Source organism: Strix uralensis, chromosome 7 (assembly GCF_047716275.1).
Source record: "Strix uralensis isolate ZFMK-TIS-50842 chromosome 7, bStrUra1, whole genome shotgun sequence".
NCBI lineage: Eukaryota > Metazoa > Chordata > Aves > Strigiformes > Strigidae > Strix > Strix uralensis.
The window spans coordinates 1,209,709-1,234,825 of record NC_133978.1 but is presented as its reverse complement, the minus strand read 5'-3'; the positions used below and the strand labels follow the sequence as shown (position 1 = coordinate 1,234,825).

The 25,117-nt window shown below is 48.7% G+C and overlaps 2 protein-coding genes across 2 annotated transcripts; both read left to right on the top strand.

The window, feature by feature from the left end:
• Window positions 1–1,135: 1,135 nt before the first annotated feature.
• Window positions 1,136–7,632, top strand: LOC141946207 (lipase member M-like). Its single transcript, XM_074875665.1, has 9 exons — window positions 1,136–1,219; window positions 1,772–1,937; window positions 3,337–3,535; window positions 3,794–3,903; window positions 4,320–4,456; window positions 4,873–5,016; window positions 6,192–6,263; window positions 6,971–7,036; window positions 7,399–7,632. Exons 1-9 carry the CDS (start codon window positions 1,136–1,138, stop codon window positions 7,630–7,632), a joined length of 1,212 nt encoding a protein of 403 aa, XP_074731766.1.
• A 7,448-nt stretch (window positions 7,633–15,080) lies between these two features.
• Window positions 15,081–24,023, top strand: LOC141946206 (lipase member M-like). Its single transcript, XM_074875664.1, has 9 exons — window positions 15,081–15,185; window positions 16,220–16,337; window positions 18,861–19,059; window positions 20,712–20,821; window positions 21,520–21,665; window positions 22,276–22,422; window positions 23,067–23,138; window positions 23,593–23,658; window positions 23,790–24,023. Exons 1-9 carry the CDS (start codon window positions 15,081–15,083, stop codon window positions 24,021–24,023), a joined length of 1,197 nt encoding a protein of 398 aa, XP_074731765.1.
• The last annotated feature ends 1,094 nt before the right edge of the window (window positions 24,024–25,117 follow it).

The window sequence follows — 25,117 nt, the reverse complement described above, 5'->3', positions numbered from 1 at the left end:
GGGCTGTCAACATTCGGGGTATGGGAGGGTCAGGGCTCTGCTGAACCAAGCCACAGCCACCCCGACCTCATGCTGGTGGTACCTCACTCTGAGCAGGAGCGTGGGTAAGGGGTGTCCTGAGGTCCCCTCCAGCAGAGCAGCGGTGCCTGAATGATTCTCCCCGTATCTGCTCCAAGGACAGCAGAGGGAGCAGGAGGCCTTCTACCCAGCTGCAAAACCACCTTCTTTGGCATGGGATGCCAGTTCCTCCAGCAGGAGAGGGGACGGTGAGGGTTAGCTGGGAAGTGACAGAAACCTGCTCGCAGTTCTCCTTTCTTTCCGCAGGAAGATATTCTGCAGGGAAACAATGAGATGGATGCAAGACACCTGGCACTGGTATCCCAGCCTTGGTCGCTGCTTCCCCATGCAGCCCAGCACAGGCACATGCATTCAACGGGGATTTGGCAGGGCTCCTTGCTGTGGGCTCCACACAATTTAACTATTTAAGCATGTCACACAAGAGCTGAGGCAATATTTCTGTTGCAAATTTGTTGTCTCCAACAAATAAAATTATAGTAAGATGGTTTGTGGTAGGAACATACCAAAACAGATACTTCAAAACCCTTCCCAGGAAGAACTGGGTCTCCTGGGGCAGTATTTCACTCAGGTGTGCAAAAACAACTCAGGTGTGTCCCGGGGTCTCCTTCAGCCATAAGCAGAGTCCAAATAGCATTATTTGATTTAATACTAGGAACAAAACCTCCACGGTCCTGCAACTTAAAATTGGGTGGTTTACTGCTGATTAGTTCAGCTATCAGTTTAACCAGATAATCTATCGTTCCAACTATCCATGCCATCATTTTAAATCACCCCCTTGAAAACCAGATTTGCCTGGCATATATAGCTGTATACATACACGCACAGCTTTCTGAATACAAGGATCTGAAGAAGAACGTGTGATTAAAATGTGATGGAGTTTGGACTCTGGCATTGTTCAGGATAAGCAAAATGAGCCATTTTTAGAACCAATTAGAGTATTTAAAATTTAACAGAAGTGTAGTTCTTGCCAAGTGAAGTGTGTGCAATCCCTGGCTTCTGTGTCAGTACTGTTAGTGTCTCTCATGCTCATCGTGTTGACAATGTTTTGCAGAGCACCATGAAGTGGCTGTTCGTAAGCATTGCTTATTTAATGTGCATCAGTGAAAAGTCAGATGCAAGCCCCGAGGTGTCCATGGATGTTGTAAGTCCTGACTTCTCTCCCTTCTTTTCCTGCTGGGGCATGCAAGGTACCTATGCTGTCATAGTCTGGGAGGGACCCATGGTCTCTGTGTGTGTATCCTCATCAGGGCCTGGCACCAGGGTTTTATTAGAGCTTTTGTCCCCCTGTGCTTAAGTACATGGAGATTTATGGCAAGACATTTTTGGGGAAGTTTAGTCCAAGTCAACAGGTTTGGTCAATGCAGCTGTCTCAGGCTTGGAGCTTCGCTGTCATTGCTGCCCCGCTCTTCACAAACATTGACTGTAACATGAAAAACAACAATGAATCTTTCTTTGCCAGACCTGCTCAGGGGGTGAGGGAAACTCACACCTGCCAAAAATTTTAGCTGAAGTCATGACATCACTGCAGCGTTGGTGGAAGGGACATTAGGAGGTCCCTACTCCACCTTCCACTGACAGCAGGAGTCACCACCACTGTTGGCTTTGCCAAGACAAGACAAGCCCTGACACCCTCCAGGACAGAGACCCTCACCTCCCTGGGGACCAGTCCCACCCTGTCCTTCCCTTCCCACAGGGTGAAATTGTCCGCTACCATGGGTACCCCTACGAGGAGCATGAAGTGGTGACAGATGATGGCTATTACCTCACCATGCAGAGGATTCCTCACGGCAGAGACAACCCGGGAAGCATGAGCACCTCCCATGAAGCAGAGGCACAGGGCTCCAGCCTGTTCTGTCCCTGTAAGTGCTATGAGAAGTTCTGCCTGGTATAGCGACCCTGAGAGCTTTGCTGGGCTGGAGTAGGCCATGGTCAGGTCTGCCTCATCATGGGCTGGGTCCGCAGGGATACAACTTTCCCTGTAGAATTAGCCTTGGGAATAGGAGAAATGCAGGTGCCCACCATGCTGATGGCCTTGTTCTGAGAATATCTGCTCCAAAGAGGAAGGAAAAGATAAGGAGAATGAATGGGACAGAGAAATCTTGCTCCGGGTTTTACCCCAGCTCTAAGCCAGCCAGTGGAGGAGCAAAAAACCATTTGTCAGCAAAAAAACCCCGTGTCAAATCTAATGCCCATCTCGCCATTTCTGCTCCTTTCTGTTCTTCATCTGAACAGCTGTTTCAAAGTGGAGGGGGTGATGCCCCATTCTTGGCAGGGTGTCCCTGTCCTGGGAAGCAGGAGGACTGGTGTATGAACATGGCAAAGAAGTGTAAAAAGTCAGATCTCCATTCAGGATAATTTTTCCTCAGCTGTCCACGGTGGAAATGTGAGTCTTATTTTGAGGGTCTAAAAACCCACAGAAAAAAGAGAAGACAAAGGAAAAAACAAAAAACAAAAACAAAAAAACCCAAAAACAAACAAAAAAGTAAAGGAAAGTCACTTTTATTTCAACTTTTTCATGCTGTAACCTGTGGTCGCCCTACCATATGAATTCAGATATCCTTGTGATGACCCTGTTGTGGCTGTGAAGTTGGACCTGCTTTGAGCAGGGGACTGGAGCAGAGACCTCCAGAGGTCCTTCCCAGACTAAGCCTTTCCATAATCTCTCTTCCACTCTCTTCCTACAGCACTTCAGGCTTCCTGGTCCTTTGTAAAAAAGATCTCAGGTTTGTTCTGGGGAGCTGAGACTTGCCCATATGGCTTAAAATGGGCAGAAGTGGGTGAAGGAGATGCTCTTGACCCCTCAAGTACCTGCGTCTCTTGAAATGGGGCATCATGGTGTTGCTGTGCCATGGGAGGTGCTTAGACTCTGCTGGGTTTTCAGTGTCCCCTGGTCAGATCCAGAGTACCTGAGCCAAACAAAAGGCACTGTGAGGTGGGTGGTCTCCATGCAAAGAGCATAGTCAGTGTCCAGGCAGACATGGGGCTTGGTTTCTTTCTTCCTGGGAGCATGATTTACCAAACTCCATTCAGTGTGGAGTCCAACCTTATTTTTCAGCTCTGCTGTATCAATTTTCTCTGCCCTGGGATGACCAAAGACCCTACTTCAATAACACCTCTCCAAAGAGGCTGAGGACATAAATGACCATCTCCCTGCACTGGAGTCACTTCTCCAAGGGGTTGCTGCCAAAGCAATACCTGGATGTGAATGGTCAATTTTGCCAGTGGTCAGAGAAGATAATCCTCCTCTTCTTTCTTCAGCTCCAAAGCCTGCAGTCCTCCTGCAGCATGGCCTGGCGTTGGAGGGAAGTAACTGGGTAACCAACTTGCCCAACAGCAGCCTGGGCTTCATCCTCGCTGACGCCGGCTACGACGTCTGGATTGGAAACAACCGGGGGAACAGCTGGTCACGAAAGCACAAGAAGTTTGAGTTTCACCACCAGGAATACTCATCTTACAGGTATTTTCTGTAAAACTGAAGGGTGGGCAGGTACCTGATACCCTCAGCAGTGTTCACAGGTTGGAGGAGCAGCACCACTGACAGTCACACCGTCTGCCAATGGGCATAAACCAACACCACCAAGATGCCATTGGGGTGCCCATACCTGCCAGAGCCCTCACCTGATCCCCAAATAGTCATGACACTACTTGCTGTGTCCTGCCCATCGCTCTCAAGGTCAGCAACAGTAATTTTGTCATGTGCCTGTCTCCACTGCAGCTTTCATGAGATGGCCATGTATGACCTTCCAGCGATGATCAACTATATTCTGCAGAAAACTGGACAGGAGCAGTTATACTATGTGGCTTACTCTCAAGGCACTACCACAGGTACTTAGGAGAAAATCAGACCAGTGTCAGAGTTACATTAGCTGTGCATCCCCGGTTTGGGAGTGTTCTCCTGAGAGCCTGGACAGGGAGGGTAACGTCCAGGCATGTCCAAATAACGAAGGGAAAAGAGCAAGTGAAAATCCCCGTTTGCTTTAACAGAACAGTTTTGAGCAGTGACAGCCCAAAATGGTTGCAATGATGGCTTTTGTTGTATCCACTGCTGCCAGAGCCCCAAGAATGGCTTGTGGGAGATGCAGCTGGGCTGAGCAGCCAAGCTGGGAGCTGAAATGCATCAGCAGCAAAGGCTTCAGGTCAAGCCATCAACCAAGGGTCCTTCTGGTGGGCACACACACCTGGGAGTCAACAGCTCTTTCAGAAATAACAGGGCAGGGTGTGCTTCCTTCTCCCTCCCACAGGATTCATTGCATTTTCATCCATTCCTGAGCTGGATCGCAAGATCAAGATGTTTTTTGCCTTGGCTCCTGTTACCACAAACTCAAATGTGAAGTCACCCATAGTAAGGGTGTTTGACCTTCCTGAGGGGATGATTAAGGTACGTCCTTGCCACATGCTCATCTGGAAAGGGGAAGGAGGGAACGGGAAGGTCTCATCACCTGAGACGTGCAGTGCTTGTACATCACTTCCGTTTCCCTGCCCTTTGCATTGAGCATGTACATTTGTGCCTACACTCTTGAGCCTGCAGGGCACTGAGCAGTGTAAAACATCCTCCTGTCCAGCCCTAATCAGAGAACAGATATTTCTAAACATTGTTTTTGGGTCCATCCTCTTAGGAGAAACCTCTTCTAGGAAGACCAGGGCCATGGCCATTTCTGAAAAGCCAAAATTACAAAGCACAGCAAAGCTGTGGCAAGGAAGACAGCAACTTTCAGGGGTGAGCAGCGAGGTAGGAGTGCCTGGAGGCAAAAGAGGAATGTGAACCACACTGATCAATGCCTTTGACTTTCATAGCTCATTTTTGGACGCACGGTGGTCTTTGATAAGAGCAAGATCTTGCAGCAAGTGATTTCCAGTCTGTGCAGCTACTCCATCTTTAAAAGCCTTTGCTCCTTGGTCCTTTACTTGCCTGGCGGGTTTACCAACAGCTTAAATATGGTACGTACACTCCAGCTTACCTGTTAAGCGATCCATTGTCTCAGCCCAAGTTGTCAACTAGCTGCCTTCACCTGGCCTTTTGTATCTTCAATTCATCAAAAAAATCTGGCCATTACATCGGCATTTTGCAATCTGACCATTGCTTTGGCTATTGCGACGCTCTTGCATTGACGCCAGAGGGAAGCCCAGAGTGCACACAAGGTGACGTGTCCATCGGGCACGTTGTCTCCCCAGTGGGGATGATGCCAAAGGGGAGAGAGCAGAAATTCATTCGGCGCTTCAGGGGCTCCCAGGGTTTCTCTTTCACTAAATGATTTGTAATTTCACATGTGTTTTAATAACAAAACGGCTCTTATGGAACAAACTTCCCTTCAACCCTCTACTAGGAGAAGTGGGGCCTCAGACTCTTCAGTTTACCATCCCTTAAAACATATTTATCACCAAATCAGAGCCTTTCCCTGTCACAGAGTCACAGAAAAATTCAGGCTGGAGGCACCAGAGTGGAGGTCTCCAGCCTGACCCTGCTCCCACCAGAGCCAACACTACAGCTACAGTAGGTTGTTTAGGGACATATCCAGGCAAGATGGGTGGTCCCAGGCATGCCCTGCTCACATGAGGAATGGCTATTTCATTGAGGTCAGCTGAGATTTCAATGTCCAGATCCTGCCACAAACCTCTCATGAGTAAAATTGGAGACAGATCCACGTAGAGTACCAAGCAATAATAGTTTGATCATGGGTGGAGTCAGAGCTGGGCCGCTGTTTCTCAAGGAAAATGCTGGTGTAATTTGTTAATATTCCAAGGAGGAAAGAGATTAGAAACAACACGTAGAGCTACTGTGATGAGTTGCACGTTGTCTTTGCAAGAGGGTCCTGAGCACAAGATACAAAGTTTTACTTTGTGGTTTGAAAACCATTTAGACTCCTAACATGACCCAGCACCCTATGCAAATTGCTCGGCTTGCTGAAGGGAGCTCTACAGCACCCTTCGAGCTGCTGTCTGTGGTTGTGTTCACACGGCATGTGGCTGAGTTCTGCCTTCACAGAGATAAGATGAAGCAGTCGGTACAAATGCAAGCTCCCAGTAGCCTGTGTGGCTACTGAACAGGATCAGTTTTATTTATAATGGGATTTCTCTCCATGCAGAGAATAAATGTCTCCAATGGTTTCTTGCAGAGCCGCATAGATGTCTACCTGTCCCACTACCCTGACTCAACATCCATCAAAAACATGTTACATTGGCGCCAGGTAATATTTCCCGCTGCAGAATAAGATCACGTGCAGCCAGGGCCCATGTTGTCCTCTCTCAGCTGTCAAGGACCTCTTAGTGCTTGGATATAATCCTTCGTTACTCTCCCTGCAGAGCTATATTAGAGATAAAGGGGGAAACTGGCATGAAACAGGTGCAGATGTAGTTCTTCTGGCCATGACTTTCAACAAAAAATGACCAAGAGTCTTTGGAGCTGGTAGGAGATGGAAGCAATAAACCAACACAGGAGATGCTGGAGTAAAGGCTAAACGCTGAGGGTCAGTAGACACAACTAATGATACAACAACTAATCATTGAAAACATGCACAGACTCATAACCTTCTGTTGCAGACATTGACCGTGACAGACAAAGGTCTGATTTGTGTCTTCTTTGAGGCTAGCTCTTGCTGTACACTAGGGGGGCTTCTGGGGCCTCAGCCTCCAGACGTTTGCATTCTGCAGCTCACCAGCTACCTGAGTGAGGAGGGATGAAAGGCGTGATCAACGCCAGGCAATCTTGCAGGCTGTGCTGAGATCTTCCTGGGAGCTGAGCTCTCCTCCCAAAAGACAATATCACACGTAACAAATAGCATCTTTGGGCCTTAGCAGCAGGAGGGAGCAGTGCAGTTCCCCAGCCATCTCTTTTATCTTTCTTATGGTCCCCTCTAATGCTTGGATAATAAACACATCTCTCCTCCTTTTCCAGATCTATCAAACGGGGGAATTCAAATATTATGATTACGGCAGTGACAACATGCTTCATTACAACCAGGTAAGAGAAATCCATTCTCATTTGTCAGTTTTAAAAGAGAAAAAAGAAAGAAAAAAAGAAAATTACAATGAAATTATTGCAGTAGTTGAGACTGTATTTTATGTGATTTAGGGAATTTACCTTACATGGTCAAACAGGCTTGTACCTCTCTTACAAAAAAGAGCTCTGTGATGTTGACTTTCCGACCCTCCGGTGAAAAGCGCAGGAGCCCAAGGCATAGTCAGGATCTCTGGTGATAGTTTCTGTACCGTCTCTCGGGACAGGGGAGAGATTCCAAGCAGCAATCAGGAATACTCTGAATTTTTCACTTGCCTGTGACCTCCTAGGCTTTCCTTCCTCAAGTCACAATATTTGTCTTCCAGACCACACCTCCTTTCTATGAGCTGGAAAATATGAAAGCCCCGGTTGCTGCATGGTATGGTGGCAGGGACTGGCTTTCAGTCCCCGAAGACGTAAACATCACACTGTCTCGTATAACCAATGTTGTACACAAAAAGTACATTCCCGAATTCGTCCATTTTGATTTTCTTTGGAGCATGCAAGTGTATGAACAAGTGTATAAAGAAATTCTTGAACTGATGGACAAGAACGCCTAGAGTCGGACCAGCGGCAGTAATTGTTGGTTTCTCGTTTGACTTCTGTGGCTTCTTTTATTTGGGAAAAAAAAAAAAAAAACAACATGAAGAAAAAGGCTCATTAAACTGCTATGCTTGGTTTGGATTAGTATTACTCTGGCAAGTGAGGAAAACAAGCCAGTCCAATGATTGGGAAAGCACATAGGATTTACGTTAAATAGGTTGAGGTCCTTGCAGAAGTTGGTCATGGACCTTGGACTCTGAGTCTCCCGGGTGCCTCACTCACGTGGGTTTCCAGCAACAAGCTGAAATTTCAGTGGGATTTGGCTCCTGGTTGCCATTGCAGGCTCTGTCCTCCCTATGCTTGAGTTCCCACCTGCGAACACCTGGACAGCAGCTCAGCTCCCTCCTGGATGCTAGTGTTTAATAAGAATAGGTGTGCTTGGATGGGTTGGGCGATGAATCCTGCCAGTGTAGTTTTATCCACCTTCTGATGACTCTTTCATGCCAGGAATCCCAATATCCTGATGTTCATTGTTTTACTTTTCTGTCAGAAGGAGCTAGAAACTTTCTGCCTGGTGACAATGTAAAGAGGTAATTTTTTTTTTCCCCTGAGAACTTTCCATTTTGCTAATGTAGGGAACATCTTTCTCAAATTCATGTTGATTTGGATGACACCAGCCTTGCTTGTACACAAAACAGTTTTCAGTAAGTTCTACCAAGAAACATCATTGCATCATTTTAAGCAATATTCCTAAGGCACAAACCCAGATGGAAAGGTCACTTTTCGTCAGCTCTCAGGAAATGCTTCTGTTTTCCTTATGCGGGGGAGAGAAGAAGAGTCTAATGGAAGCCAGTAATGAGTCTAACTCTGCTTTCAGATTCTGGATTACACTTCTTAATAATATATTGGTTAGGGGAGGAATTGTGAATTTGCTTGTTTGTGTAACTATGTTCTTAAAATATGCCTAGGAGCAAGCAGGGCAAAGGATAATGTCCTCTTTCCACAAAGATGTACAAATAATAAATAATAATAATAGTAAAGTAAGATAGGGTCCGCTGGGTTCTGTGTGGTTGTACTGCCTTAAACCTCTGGAGGAGCATGGGGGGTTTCAGCACAGACATCTTGCCATGTGCAGGTGAGGGAGAGCTGCTTGTCCAGCACTCTCCCTGCTTAGGGAAAACTTCCAGTGGCTTGTAACACTGGCAGATGCCTGCCACCCATGATGCAACCAGCATCCCCCACCCTGTGCCCTGCAGGGAAGGGGTGGGACGCAGAGGGCAGGTTGGAGGGTGAGGAGGGATATCAAGAGGCAAACTGTGGGTCTTAGCAGCACACTTTCATCTGAACGTCTGGAGATGGTGGGATGCGGCTGTTGGTGCACGTCCTTGTAGGACAACTGCAGTGGGCTCTGAGTTATCATCAAAGGGGACTGGCTGTAAAGGTGTTTCACTTGCCACCCTTACAGCTGGAATTGATCACAGAAGGAGACAGGAATGAGGTAATCTCAGGGTGTAAGAATTAGGTTATAGGTTAGATATGGTCTCTCTGGAGCAACAGTGATTAGCTGTATAGCTATATTTGTAATGACATCTTTTTCTGTGTCGTTAGTTATTTATTGCAAGGGTCTGCCCTGGAGCAGCATTCTTATAGGACTGCACTGTGTTCACGCCATGGGTATCAATGAAAATGCAAGAAGATTTTTCTGTCTTTGCAAATAAACACCTAAAGCTTGGCGAGACATTTCCCAAACAGACTTCTGAAAAGCCTGCAAGAACTTATTTATGTTTAATTAAAAAGTACTAACTTTTTACTTATGAAAATTTGTAAGAATTTCAGGATTTTGTCTCTTTGCTTTGTTCAGGTTATAACGTTTCTGCCACTTCTGTAATTATCTGATGCGATATTTGCATGGCACTATCTTCATTCATTGGCCATTTCCCATGACGGAGCATTTTGGTGAAGTTCTCTCTAAATCAGATTCTGGAAGTGCTGTGCTCCCTATGGCACTGGTAGTTGCTTCCCATCTCCTCTTAAAGGATCAACAAAGGTTGAAGCAGTGCATTTTGGAAGCAAACAGAACAGTAAATCATCAGGGTGTTTCTAGCATAAATATTGTGATGTTCTGTCACCTGGGATTGCCTTGATCAATAAACAGATTGAGTTACATGGCAAGTTGTGTTGATCTTGCTGGGACTGGAGTCTTTGCATGTCCCAAGTCTGTCAGGCAAGTCAAAAGTCATCAGGCAGGTCCATGGTGATGACACAGGTCCAAGGCCAGGCTGGGACATCAGCCCATGACCGAGTCCAGATCAACTCAATCTCTCACCCTTAGACTTCACAACATCGCACAAGGCCTTCACCCCCATGGTGAATGTATTTGTGGCACAGCACTGCTCCCTTTTTACTCTGTGCGCGAACAAACCAACCTCAGTCATACGCCTACACAAGTGGAGGATGTTGGTCATTCAGCCACTTACTTAATTTTCTTCCAGATGTGCTCATGCAAAGCCATTATTGATCTGTTTGCATATGACACAAAGCCAGAAGGGCTTAAAACCGTGTCACATCCCATTCAAAATACAGTAGCTGCACCATGTGTGCTGACCTAATTTTCTATCATCCTCACAGTCAATGCAAAAAAAAGGCAGCATGTGCATGAACTGTGGAGCATGTGGTCAGCTCCAGGCTGTGACCACACTGGAGAGGTGGTGAGCACGTCTACTACAGTGTCCTTCCCGCTTGAGTGTTATGCACAAGCACATGCTTAAGGTGAAGGTGCGCTTTTGCAAGTAACCCTAGGATTGCTTTGGTGTCTGCTTTAAGCAACATACTGTCCTACGCTGTTATTTGGAAACTGATTTGTACCTAGGTTAATCTAGGATAAGGTTTCATCCAGTTATTTCAGAGGGTGTACTGCCTTTTCATTGTTTTTTGATCCTTAACATCAAGTCTGACAACAGTTTCCAGCAGTCATTGGCATTGCTGAGCAGATTCTGAGTTTTATTCAGTTGAGGACATGTCACTTCCTTATTTCAGGAACTATGAGCAATTTCTGTGTTATTTCCTGTGTTATTTCCAAGCTTTCTTTTGAGATGAATGCTTGGAAGAGAGACCCAGTAACTGGTCTTCGAGATTTGTATTTTCATATATTGGTACTTTAGGTGAATGAGAATGCTATGAGGCCATGGAAAGTTACGGTTAGCCAAAATCATGATCAGATATAACGACCTCCAGCACTCTTCACAAGCCTGGGTTGGTCTCTGTTCCTGACCCTGGACTATGTCGTGTGGGACATGTTACTGCTCCCTGAAGGTCTCTGGTAGCCCTAACCAGGGCATTGGCTAAGTTGAGCCCAATCGGCTTTTCTCCAATGCATTGGAATAAAGCCCAAGAGACCATGACACCAAATTTGAAAAATGTTAGTATTTCCTCATTGAGAAAGTTTGCTGAATTTGGCCCAGGTCTGTTCATGAACAAACCAAACTCTTTTAGACAATTTACAACGAAGAGAGATCAGAGAAAAAGTACAAGAAGTTCAGGGTTGTTCTGGGGTCTTCTGAACAAAGAAACAGGGAAAGAATTAGCAGAGACAAACCATTGTTGACCACATCTCAATTATTTCACAAACAACATTTAGGAATGTTTATGCTTCACTACCGTGAATAAAATGATTGCATGAACAATTCTATCAAGGTGGTGTGAAGAGAATTCAGTGTTTCATCAAGCTTCACTATGCAACAATGTTAAAACCCCTAGTAAAAGTGTAATCAGAGATGCTGGAGATATCCCAGCCTAGCTGAGGGGCTTTAAGCTAGGAGAGGTACAACCAGGTAAGCAATGCTTTCCTTATCAGGTTCTTTACTTGAGCAAGGTTCTCCAAGGTTACAGCAAGGGAATCATGCTTATCTGGCAGAAATGACACGAGAGTTGATGCTCTCTTACTGCTAAAACCAGAATGATACTCTCTTTCCCAGTTCAGGATGCCAAGACCAGATGACCACTAGTTAAGCATCTCCCTGCTTGTGACTGGCTTACCCTTGTGCTTGGCAAAAGGCAACAGATAGAAGGTAACAACCAGCAGCCTGGCCATACAGTTTGGCAGCTTGTACGTGTGTGAAAGCACCAGGAGAAACACCAGAGCAGGAGTTAGAGGAATAGCATGCATTGATAGCCAAGGACATGATTAACACCAATCAAACTGGTAAACACTGAGGAATGTGTTGCTCGCACCATGATGCGACACAGAGAAGGTGACTCATCAGCAGAAGACCTGCACCTGTTAACAGAAGGACAGCAGTGGGGACACAGCACATCTCATGGGCTGTTTCTCTTCCTGTTATCCCAGTGGCAGCATGGGATAGTCTTATGATACCTCAAACAAGAAAATGAAAGACACCCAGCAGCAATGTTGCCTAATATTTATGACACATGAAGTTAACAAGATGCAGAAGAAAACATCACACCATAGTAACTTTTGACTCCTAAAGGACCTTAGAGGTCAAGAAAGAGTTGACCTTTGAGCCTCAGGCAGAACCCAGAAGGCATATGGAGGACTCAGTAGCTGGCAACCCTTGCCTTCCATGTCACACTCTGCTGACCACTGAGTCAGGCCAGACCACTTGGATACACACATTTTGTCCCTTCTGAGAATGTGTGTACGCGAGCACTGATTGCTACAGTCTGCTTGGTTAGAAAGGTGAATAAAAAGCTTTCTGTTTCTAAACAGTCTTGGAGTTTTCTCACATTAGTTCCCACAACAACACTGAAAAAACATCCCATGATTGTGGTTATACAGCTTCATTTTAAGATGCCCATGACAGCTATCTAATATTTGGTTGTGCACCCTACCATGTATTATGGGGTCCTGACACCGTAGGCTAATACTAGTGACTATTTACAATTCTGTTAAGTGTCCAATCACAGCAGTATCGTGGTGGTATTACTCCTTCCACCTAAACTTGCACCTATGTGTCAAAACGCCCAACTCTGGTCTCCTAACTTCAAATAACTCAAAGGTCTTCATTTCTTCCTTTGACTAAGCTACATGAGTTTCTCAGTAAAAAGCTAGCTGCTCTTTGCTGGCAACTTCTCTCCTTCCTACCACAGTTATGATTTATAGGTACTGGTGCTAAATCGCACACTAGCCTCAGCACTGATACGCTGCTCCCGTAGCTCGTCCCATGGCCTGTTTCCAACCTCTGTTAGTACCTAGTACTAGTACTTAGTACCTCTGCTAGGTAACTAGTACTCAGTGGAGGTAGAAGACAGCAGACTTGATAGTGGATGAAGTAGCCAACCATACAACAAAAGGTGAGGTCTGTCTTGATGCTGTTGAAGGAAACCTGATGGTAGAATAGAAAAACACAAGTTGGGTAGGGGTTTCTCCAACCATAGGTACTTTTTAACTCCTCTTGGGATGCACACTGGAACTGTCCTCTACACAATGTAAAATCCATCTTAGTGGGATTTTTGCAATCACGGGAGTGAGAAGACATTTTCAAAAGCCCAAAGGAGACACAGGGACAGAAGTAAGGTAATGAAACAGTGAAGGCTCTGGCCACACCTGCTGTCAGGAAGATAGCGCCCACACACAGAGTCCCTTTGTGTTGGTGGTTGCTGCGCTGACAGAAAATTACAGTCTGGTGGATGGAGTAACACAGGCATGTTTTGGTCTGTTTCAAAACTCTTATACTGCTCATAGACTATGGCTGGTATGAATATTAGAAGTCAACTTAATCCATGACCAGGAAATGTATACTCAAGCAGAGCACCTGGTAGCCAACTGAAGGCTCGGTCTTTTAGGTGGCTACCAAGCAGCTACAGAAAGGTTGTAAGGTCACGGGCTGGATGTGGAGAATGACCACCTTTACTCTGTGCAATACCTGTCGCTGCAGCCAAGCAGGGGCGTTGCTCAAGGTCTCTCCGCTCTGCCGTCTATAGGTAAGACGCTAAGCTTGGTGCTTTTCCAGAAAACGTTTAAGAGCTTTTGCAAACTGCCAGTTGCAAATACAATACCACTTGGATGTAAGGCCTGTGTGGAGGTTGCCTGGGCCAATGTCACTTTTGAAGAGTGGATAATGACTGAGTGTCTCTCATCCAGGCAGTCAGTGAAACCTGACCTGTCCTTGGTGTGTCTATGGAGAGGTTGGCATGCTCCTGAGGCCTCGTGAAGCTGGTGGATCCCAAGTCCTTTCATTGCCCCAAGAACTCTTCTAAGAGGTATTCCCAAGGGCCCTCAGGAGTTAGGAAATGACCCTTTACAAAGAAAATCTTTTGACTTTTTTTTACCATGGCTATCATGAGCTCAAGGTGCAACTTCACAGCTGAAATTACTCGCCGCGTCACTCCGGCTGCTTTTAGAAACATAATCCTTTACAAGCACAAAAGTCATGACCAACACGGCCAAGCAGAGGAAGTTAAAGATATGACCAGCGTGCACATCGCTTAATTGGAGGACACGTGATGTGGTGGAGCGTGATGCCAACGTAGCAGGGCTCTGACACAACATGTTCTTTTTAACACTGGTGTTGACAGAGCCGCCACCATTCGCACCACCATCCTGATCAGACACGACAGTTCTGACTGGTAATGTATTTTCCTCCGCGTAATTCAGATTTGTGTTGGAGCTATGCCCAGGGTGAAAAGCATTGATTGCTTTTTTTATTGGTAACTTGCCTCTTGATAATATCATGAGAGGGGTATTGGGAATATTTCAAAGGGCAGATACATCTCACGGTGTGGGAGACCCATTGGGAGGAGGAAGAAGGGAGGTAGAGAGTAACCATATAGCTGATGAGAAAATTTGCAACTCATGCTACTGAATTGAAGTTAAGCTCTAACTTTTAGGATCCTGGCAAAGCATTAGAAATCGTATATAATATTAACTGTGTATATTGAAAATAGATCTCTGCTCGGCACAGAAGTTTCTAAGGCAATCATAAAAGTTTCTGGTTTTTTCAGGCTACACTTACTTAATAAATAGTCTTCCTATGAGGTTCTACCAGTTGCAGTTCATAGGCTCCCTCTGTTAATAGTGACTTCTGGGTGCAAAATCTAAGCAATAGAGAAACAGCAGAAGTATAGACATAGTTATAGCCCAGACAACCCAAACGTGTTCCTTCCATAGCATAAATTCTTACTTTGGATTAATGTCCTCTGCGTGACAACTGGCCTGACCGTATTTTCTGTTGCTTTAGTTCTTGCATTATAAAGCTGTTTCTTTTCATATAAAAATGGTCTTACCTAGTACCAGATCCAGTTTGTACAGAGGAGTATGAAGAGCCTTGCGTGGACTGTAATGGAAGCTGGAATTGGCAATCCCCTCTGCTTCCCCAGCCCAGACCATGATATATAGTCTTCAGATATATAAGGAACTTAACCCATCATAACCAAGTAGAAACAGATATTCATAACAATGAATAATAACAATAATAATAATAACAACAGTATTTTACACAGATGCAAGATGTGGCTGTTTATTGCAATCCTGTTTTTGATACAAGCACCCACACACTCAGAAGATGCTATGGAACAGAAAAAAGCTATAAATCCTGAAACGTTCCTGAATGTTGTAAGTCAGAACTTTGAACTTCCACTCTGAAAGTTCATGGACATTTAGCTGGGGGAGAGAGGGATGGAGGGTATGTATGTGGAGAGGGCTCAGGTCACCACGTGCTGGTTTTGTTGAGCAGTGCGATATGACTTTGCCTCCTTACCATCACTAACAAGCCCTGTTTCCTGAAGGAGTTCTCTACCTCCCGGCAGTATTAAGTGCAAGTATCAGCAGGTCAGTTAGAGAAGGGGGTAATCCCAGCCTGGATTTCATCAGGCTTCTTCCTGGAGGGTAGAAAGTTGTTCATGGCTCCCCTCCTTCAGCTGCAGCAAGTTTCTCAGGGCTATGTCCAGGTGAGTCCTGAAAAGCCTCTGAAGGTGGGTTTAGATGGACCCAAGATGTGGGCAATAAAATTGATGAAATTAATCTCTTCTGCCAACCGTGTGACAAAGCGAGCATACAGTGATGTGTAGGCAGGATCACAGCTGGATTTCACCAGACTGAAACTTCCCAATCTGTGGAGTTTTCAGCATAAATAGAGCTCAGGCAGACCCTCAGGAGCCCTGCAGCAAATCCTATGGGGCTCCTCCTATGGCTCTTCCAGTCAACCCAGCTCAGCAGGTTCGATATGCCCTGACATCTTATCTGCCCCACACATCAGCTCAGAGCGTGACATGACGTGCTCTGCTGCCATTGTCAGCAGTCAGTAAATACTTTTGGTTTCAATCTTCATTTCTGGAAACATTTCAAACACCTGTGCTGCAGGGGAGCCCTGCTGCCTCCAGCTCCCCTCCTGCTCACAGGCACAAGCCCACAGCTGAGTGTCTCCTCTTCCTTTGGGCATCTCACTGGGGCAAGTGTGGGATTCGGACAGAGCATCCTCTCTCAGAAAGTCCTCATCTGGTCCAGAGACACCCCAGGCAAAGCAATGTCCCAGCTGCCACAGTTTTTCAGTTTTGCAAAGGCATTCCAGTGGATGAGGGATGTGGTCTTCAAGTTAAATGAGCACCTCAGCTACAGAAAGCTTTCCACCTTGGTTTTCCTTTCCGCAGAGCCAAATGATCTGCCACAGAGGGTACCCCAGTGAGGAGTATGAAGCCCTGACTCATGACGGCTACTACATCAGCCTGAACAGAATTCCTCACGGGAGAGAAAATCCTAGGAACAGAGGTATGGCTCTATTTCACAAGGAAGCCAGCAAAAAAAAAAAAAAAAAAAAAAACACAAAACTTAACATAGGGATGAATCTTATCAGGCCAGGCAACTATTTACTGTTAAAGCTAAAGTATTTATTGTTGATATGCTGGACCTTGTTCTGCTATGCTGAACCTTGATCTCACCAACAAGGAGGGGCTGGTTGGGAGTGTGAAGCTCAAGGGCAGCCTTGGCTGCAGTGACCATGAAATGGAGGAGTTCAAGATCTTTAGGTCATCAAGGAGTACGCTCAGCAAGCTCACTACTCTGGACTTCAGGACAGCAGACTTTGGCCTCTTCAGGGATCTGCTTGAAAGAGTAGCATGGGATAAATCCCTGGAGAGAAAAGGGACCAAAGAAGGCTGGGTAATATTCAAGGATCACCCCCTCCAAGCTCAGGAGTGATGCATCTCAACAAAAAAGAAGTCAGGTAAGAATGCCAGGAGGCTGCATGGATGAACAAGGAGCTCCTGGACATCTCAAACATAAAAAGGGAGCCTACAGAAGGTAGAAGCAAGGGCAGGTAGCCTGGGAGGAATACAGAGAAATTCTCTGGGCAGCCAGGGGTCAAGTTAGGAAGGCTAAAGCCCTGACAGAATTAAATCTGGCCAGGCACAACAAGGGCAACAAGAAAAAGCTTCTATAGGTACGTTGGTGACAAAAGGAAGACTAGGGAAAATGTGGGCCATCTCCAGAAGGAGACAGGGACCTGGTTACCTGGGACATGGAGAAGGCTGAGGTACTCAATGACTTTTTTGCCACAGTCTTCACTGGCAAGTGCTCCAGCCACACCGCCCCAGTCACAGAATGCAAAGGTGGGGATGGGAAAATGAAGAACCACCCACTGAAGGAGAAGATCATGTCTGAGACCATCTAAGGAAGCTGAAGGTGCACAAGTCCATGGGACCTGATGAGGTGCATCTGTGGGTCCTGAGGGAACTGGCGGATGAAGTGACTCAGCCACTGTCCGTCATATTTGAGAAGTCGTGGCAGTCCAGCAAAGTTACCGCTGACTGGAAAAGGGGAAATATAACCCACATTTTTAAAAAGGGAAAAAAGGAAGACCCAGGGAACTGCAGGCCAGTCAGTCTCGCCTCTGTGCCCAGCAAGGTCATGGAGCAGATCCTCCTGGAAACTCTGCTGGGGCATATGGAAAATAAGGAGGTGATTGGTGACAGCCAACATGGCTTCACTAAGGGCAAATCGTGCCCAACGGATTTAGTGGCCTTCTACAACGGGGTTACAGCACTGGTGGGTAAGGGAAGAGCAACTGACGTCATCTCCTGGACTGGTGCAAAGCATTTGGCACTGTCCCCCATGACATCCCTGTGTCTAGGTTGGAGACATGGATTTGATGGATGGAGCACTCAGTGGAGAAGGAACTGCCAGCAATGTGCGGTCACAGCCCAGAAAGCCAGCCGTGTCCTGGGCTGCATCCAGAGCAGTGTGGGCAACAGGGTGAGGGAGGGGATTCTCCCCCTCTGCTCCGCTTTCATGAGACCCCCCTGCAGTGCTGGGTCCAGCTCTGGGGGCACCAACATCAGAAGGACACGGACCTGCTCGAGCAGGTCCAGAGGAGGCCACAAAGATGCTCAGGGGCTGGAGCACCCCCCTGTGAGGACAGGCTGAGAGAGTTGGGGGTGTTCAGCTGGAGAAGAGAAGGCTCTGGGGAGACCTTAGAGCGGCCTCCCAGGACTTAAAGGGGCTACAGGAAAGGGGGGGAGGGACTCTTGATCAGGGGGTAGGGATAGGATGAGGGGTAACAGTTTTAAACTGAAAGAGGGTATATACAGATTAGATGTAAGGAAGAAATTCTTCCCTGTGAGGGTGGTGAGACACTGGCACAGGTTGCCCAGAGAAGCTGTGGTTGCCCCCTCCCTGGGAGGGTTCAAGGCCAGGTTGGATGGGGCTTTGGGCAACCTGGTCTCGTGGAAGGTGGGTGGAACTGGATGATCTTTAGGGTCCCTTCCAACCCAAACCATTCTGTGATTCCATGAAATCCACAGTACTTCTCCAATTTACAGTCAAGGCTTTATCAGTGAGCATAGGAAAGCGTGTGTGCAGCATAGCAACCACCTTTCATATCAAGCAGAGACTTGGTTTTAAGGCTCAGAGGGTGCAGGCATATCTTAAAAGAGGTCCTCATTTAATTTTTTTCCCATAAATCTGTGACTTTGGGGGTTGAACAATCTCAGGGATGAGCCTGTACATCTGAGCTTTCACATGGTTGTTGTCAGTTGCCATGGTACTGAGCTTGTGGGGATGAGCACCTGGGGTCTGAAAGGGTTAGGAGGGACATCTGCAGCTCTCCAGCCTAAGACAATGAGGGCAACCACCACAAGACAACTACAGCAAGGATTTCATCACCAGGAAACATCATTAAAATGCACATTTTACGTCCTCTGGCAGTGCAAGAAAGAGGATTTATTGGCCTGGATTTGGGATGAGTAAGTAGAGAAATTCTGGTTCAATGAAATGTGCTGTTTCTTTCACATCCAGGGGTCAAGCCAGTCGTGTTTCTCCAGCATGGATTCCTTGGAGAAGGCAGTCAATGGGTGGAAAATCTGGCTAACAACAGCCTTGCCTTCATACTAGCAGACTCTGGCTATGACGTCTGGCTGGGAAACAGCCGAGGGACAAGCTGGTCCCGGAAACACCAGAACCTTTCAGCTGACCAGGTTGAATTCTGGGATTTCAGGTGGGCTGGAGCAGATTACAAAAGCACGGCAAACTTCTCTGCCTGTCACTAACCTCTAGGCAGAGGTGGGTGCCTCCAAGCAGGCAAGTCAGAGCACCTAATCCCTGAGTATGGCCTCCCCCAGACCTCCTGGTGATGTGCCTGGGGAGGGTGCAGGCACCTGTGCAGACCTGTCTGCTGACATGGTGCAAACACCTCCCTGCAGCTGCCTGGCCCTGCCGAGAGCTCAGGGCATTGCTGCCTGTGTGGGGACACCCATCCTGTAGAGACAGCAGCCCTACCTTGGGGCTTCCGCAGGGGCCTCCCCAGCCAAGCCCCCCAGCAAGGCGCCCACAAACGTCATTGCCACCTCCCCTTCTTTTAGATGTTGTCCACAGAAACCTTGCCCCCAAGAATGGCTTTTTAAGCTGCTACTGCCTCTCCAGAGCTGATCTTCAGAGAAGTTCTGGATTTCCCAAGCTCATAAACATGCTTCCAGCAAGAAAATCCTAATAAAGTAGGTCTGTGTTTCACCATATCACACTAAAAGGTACATGAGCAGGAACTGGTGTTCATTCTGTTGTGGTTTGAGCCCAGAGGGCAACTGAGTACCACGCAGCTGCTCACCCTTCCCCCTGAGGAATGGGAAGGAGAAAATAAAGCAAAAGGCTCCAGAATCAAGATAAGGACAGGGAGGAATGACTCAACCATTATGGTCACTGGGCAAAAGAAACAGACAGACTCATTAGGGGAAGGAAAAGAACATCACTTTAATTCAAACACTAACAACAACGCTACTTAACAGACAGAGCAGGACAGTGAGAAGCATTACCACATCTTAAAAACACCTTCCCCCCACTCCTCCCTTCTTCCCAGGCTCAGGTTCGCTCCTGATTTCTCTCCCTCCTCACCCCCAGCAGTGCAGAAGGCAGGGAATTGGAAGTGTGGTCAGTCCTGCCACTTCTTCCTCCTCAGGGAAGGACTCCTCACACTCCTCCCCTGCTCCAGTGTGGAGTCCCTCTCACAGAAGACAGTTCTGCACAAACTTTCTCCATGTGAGCCCTTCCCACAGGCCACAGTTGTTCTGAGCTGCTCCAGCGTGGGTCCCCTCCCACATGTTGTTGTCCTCCCAGTGCCGAACTACAACAGCAGGGCCTTCTTCCCACAGAGTCCCGAACTTCTTCGGTCACAGCCCCTGCTCCGGCGTGGGGTCCTCCACGGGCTGCAGGAGGGCATCTGCTCCACCGGTGACTCCATGGTGGCAGGGGGTGGCCCTGCCCTCTCACCACTGGCTTCAGGAGAGGGTGCACTTGAGCACCTCCCCCCGCTCCTCCTTCCTTCCACTGACCTCGGTGTTTGCGGAGGTGTCCTCACAACTTCAACTCCTCCTCCCAGGTTCCCCTTCTTAAATACGTCATCACAGAGACACAGCCACCATCGTTAATTGGCCTGGCCTTGGGCAGAGGTCAGACTTGGAGCCGAGGGAGCTTTGAGAAGCCTCTCACAGGGGCCAGAGCTGTAGGCTCTCCTGGCTCATAGGAATTTTCTCCTGGAAAATCAGTCACATATGTTAAGCCCTTCAGTACACAAGCAATGCAAGACAGCCAAAATTCACAGCTAAGTTTGCTCTCCTGGTGTTACCTTATAACTAACGCACCACTCCTGTGTTGCAGCTTTCATGAAATGGCAATGTACGACCTCCCAGCCATGATCAACTTTGTTCTGCAGAAGACTGGGCAGAAGCAAATATATTACGTTGGCTACTCCCAGGGCTGCACGATCGGTGCGTTAGAAGGGGTTGCCTGGACCGTCTTGAAAATGTTCATTTTGGTGTTTGTAAGCAGAAAGCAGAGAGGTCCTGTCTTTGTGGGCTGCCAAGCAGACAGGCTAGGTGGAAGGTGTCTGCAGTGAGAAGTCCCACACAGCCATGGTTTTCATACAAGACATCTGGGAGGCCCAGCGTGCTCTTAGGGTAGTAAGAAAGCTCCTGGTGACCTCTCTAAGCTCCCTGCTGCAACTATAATTCATCCTAGACAACTGAATTGCACTGTTCCACATCAAAACCAAAGGCATTCTGCATGGACGTCACAGCTTCTGCTTTCTGATGAAATGCATGGTGCTTCTTTTCACCAGCTGGGCCATCAGGGGTATGAGATAACCTGTGACAATGACACCTTTTAGCAGTGGTTGATGGAAGATGACAGTACTGTTCCCTTCACCTGGTGAACAGGGCAGGACTTCCCATCAGTGGTAGTTGTTGAAGTGCCTCATCAGCCACTTCTAACAATAGGAATAAAGGTGTTGCCTCCGTTTGGAAATCTCTAGCACTAATGTGAAGCAGAAAGGTGGCAAGAGATCCCAGATTTCTAGTGGGAGATAATGCCAGCTAAACAGATCTGGGCAATGGGTCCAAGAGAACCCTCGGATTAAGCACCTGAAGAAAGTTAGACCAAGTCTCAGGTTGTTTTTCTGTTTTCTCAGCGTTCATTGCGTTTTCATCCATGCCAGAACTGGCTCAGAAAATCAAAATGTTTTTTGCCCTGGCTCCAGCAGTTACAATGAAGCACACCAGAAGTCCCATCATGAAAATGTCCTTCCTTCTGGACAGGCAATTCAAGATGTTCCAGGTAGGGCATTAGTCCATGCTTTCCCCCCCTGAACACACCGGTGCTAGAAAAGGGATTGGGCCCAGATGCAGTCCCCAGGGCTATCCAACACGGCAGAAAACAGTTAGTTCCTGCTGATTTATAAGCACAGATAAGATTCAGGTGCAGGTGCAGTCCTGCATGGTCACTTTGTTGAGTGCATGCCTGCCTTCCACCTGTAGGATCTTCAGGTGTTGAAACTGGTCTTTCTATAGGGGTGCTTGTTGAATGCCCGGACAGACCACCTGGAAAAGAGCAGCTTTACTGTGTTGATTTTAATGACAGTGAAAAACGAATCTAATGCTTGGGGGAGGTGGGGGGAAAGAGGAGAGTCCCGAATACTGACTTCCCTGGTGTGCATTCAATCAGCATCACCTCCTGCAATGAGCTGTACACATCTTCGCAAGGCAGGAGGGCAAAGGATAAGTGGGTTTGACTCCTGCAGGTACTGGGTGCCACCCATCCCCTCACTGCCCAGCTGGTGGGACAGCTCACAGGGACACTGGCCGGCGGCAGGTCAGGGGAGGCAGTCCAAGGGCTAGGCTGCAGGAAGGGAAATGCCAAAACACAACCCTGCCCTTTGTTTCTGCAGCTCCTGCTCGGCAGAACGGATGCCTTGCTGCGGATGAGGAAGCTGTGGAGGTTTCTCCCCAAGCTGTGCAGGCACCCGCTGCTGCACAAGCCCTGTGCCAACCTCCTCTTTCTGCTGGGCGGCTACAACGAGAAGAACCTCAACATGGTGGGTGCACTGCTTGGGAGCCCCCGGCAGCGCCCGCTGGCTCTGCTGACCCCCCTGCCTGCTGCCTGCCCCCTCCCTGCCAAACAGCACGCCCAGCCTGTTACAGCCGCTCGCCCCCGGCGCTCATGGGCAAGCAAATGCTGCAAGGGCAATGCATGTCCTTCTGCCAGATCCCTCCCTCGCTGCTTCTCCTCCCCGGATAGGAGAGGCTCTGCTGGGTGAATGCCAGTGGCCAGGTGGCACTTGACAGCATCTCCAAGTTAGGGCTGCCTGTCACCAAGACCAGCTGTACCTCCCACCAGCACCCCTGGGGCACAGCCCCTGCTCCTACCCACCTTACATCAGGTCTGCTGAAACAGCATCTGGATGACCACGGGTAGTCACTAAGGTCTTGAGCACAGTCCCCTGAGCCCAGATGAGGTATCTCCGGGAGCTAGGGGTACCTCATCCTTCATCACCATTTTACTCCTGGAGCTGTCTCAGAGCAATTGATATTTAATGAAAATTATATTCCTGAACCTGACCCAACTCTCTAGGCAGGGTGACTCAGCAGTGGCCAGTTTGGGAAATGCATCATCTGGCAACTGCTGTCCACGCTCCTGTCCACTGAAAAGCAGTGATAGTTTGAATACGGTTCCTTGCAGACACAGCTGGATGTGTACACATCCCACTATCCGGATGGGACGTCTGTCAAAAATGTGATACACTGGGCTCAGGTAGGTTCCCTGAAACGCAGATGCTTCACCCCTGGGATGGTCCCTTCACTGAGAGTCTCTGTACTCTGAGCCTGAAGTGTCATGAGAAGGTAAGGATGATCAGGTTGTTGAAGGAAAACTCACCAACGTGAAGTCCTCCAGCAGTGTCCTGGGCACACAGCTGGTCATGAGCAGGTTTTCAAAGGCACAAGCGTTGCACCGGGGCTGCCAAGGAGTTGTTGCATGCAACACTTGGCTTGTCAACCCATAGCTAGGGCAGTCATGGAGCTGGAGGTCAAAGCATCTCCCTGTTTAAAAACATGGAAAGTCTGGCTTTTCAGGGATGCCACCTTCCCCTGCAATGTCCCGTGTGAGCATCCTCTCATGATGTGGTCCCTCGAGGAGGCCAGGAGATACCGGACCCACGCAGCGGTGCTCACTGCCCTCCCACTGCAGATCTATCCTCTCCTCCTAGGTGCTGAAATCAGGAGAGTTCAAAGCCTTCGACTACGGCAGCAAAAACCCAGCCGTGTACCACCAGGTAGGAGGCTGCAGCAGCAATGCTGGTGGCTGGAGACTCCAGGGGACTGTCCTGGGTGGTGCAGGGATGGGCTGGCTCAAGGGGGTTGAACACGATGGCGGTTTCTCAGTGGTCCCCCTGTGTCCCTCCAGGACACACCTCCCTCCTACCGGCTGGACGAGATGCCCGTGCCCACCGCAGTGTGGTCAGGGGGGGAGGACTGGGTGGCTGACTGGAGAGATGTCCGCCTGCTGCTGCCCCGCATCGCCCATCTCGTCACCTACGTCCACATCTCTGACTGGAATCACTGGGACTTCATCTGGGGCTTGGATGCCCCCAGGCGCCTCTACAGCAGCATCCTGGAGATGATGGAGGGGTCCTGGTAGAGCGGTGACTCCCCAGGGAGATGCCAGTGGCCTGGCCCCTCTCCCTTGACCAGGACAGCCCAAGGAGATGGTGGGACATCCCCTGCTGTCCCCTCCTTCCTGCTGGCCTGACACACTTGTGGTGATGGTGCTTCCCATGCATCCCTTGGTCGTCGGGGTTTGTCTTCCTCGCTTGAGAGCTCCTCAAGGACTGGTGGCACTGTGCAGGCAGGGCAGTGCTGGGGTCAGCTGAGGCATTGGAGCAGGCAGGAGCCACCAGCCAGGCAGTTGTGCTGGAAGGGCCCCAGGGTGATGGTGGAGCTGCATCCTGGCCTGCACAAGAGGGACGTGGGGACCCTGCTGTGACCCCACAGTGGCTGCCCAGCGGGTCAGGACTTAGAGCACCTGACCCATGAGGAGATGGGAGGGAGCTGGTCTTCTTGGGTCTGGCTGTGGGGAGGCTGGGGAGTCTGAGATCAGCCCCCGACCGCAGCACAGGCAGGAATGGAGGGGGTGAATGAGGCCAAACCCTTCTCGGTAGCAACAGGCAATGCAATGAGGTGTCCCAGCCCTGGACCTCAGCCCAGGGGGTTTCAGGTTAGATGTGGGGAACCCTTCTTCCCGCAGACAGCTTCCCAGAGAGGTGGAGGGTCTCCATTCAGAGAGGGTTCAGGGCTCAGCTGGGCCAAGCCAGGGGCTTGCCTGAATCATTTGGTCCCAGGGCTGAGTGGCTGGAGATCCCTGGGGACCGCTGCACAGCTCAGCGCCAACACGCCGGGAATGCCCATCCTCCATTCCTGGGAGCTGGTGGCTTCAAATGCCCCGGAGCTGGGTCACAGGGCCACCATCCCCCCCCAAAGCTGCTACCAGGCTGGTGTCCCATGGTGGTGCGTAGCCCCCGCTGTGGGGTCCCACCCTGCTGCTTGCTGGAAAACTGCAGAGGGGGAAAATCCCTCCAAAATAAATGCTCAAAGGGGATTTCAGGAGCCCACGCCGCAGCTCTGACACCCTCGGCTCTTCCTTGCACGTAAATATTTTTGGGGGGGCTGCCTGTACCTGGGCCCAGCAGGGACAAACGCCAGTTGCCCGCAGTGGTGGGGTGACCTCAGCGGCTT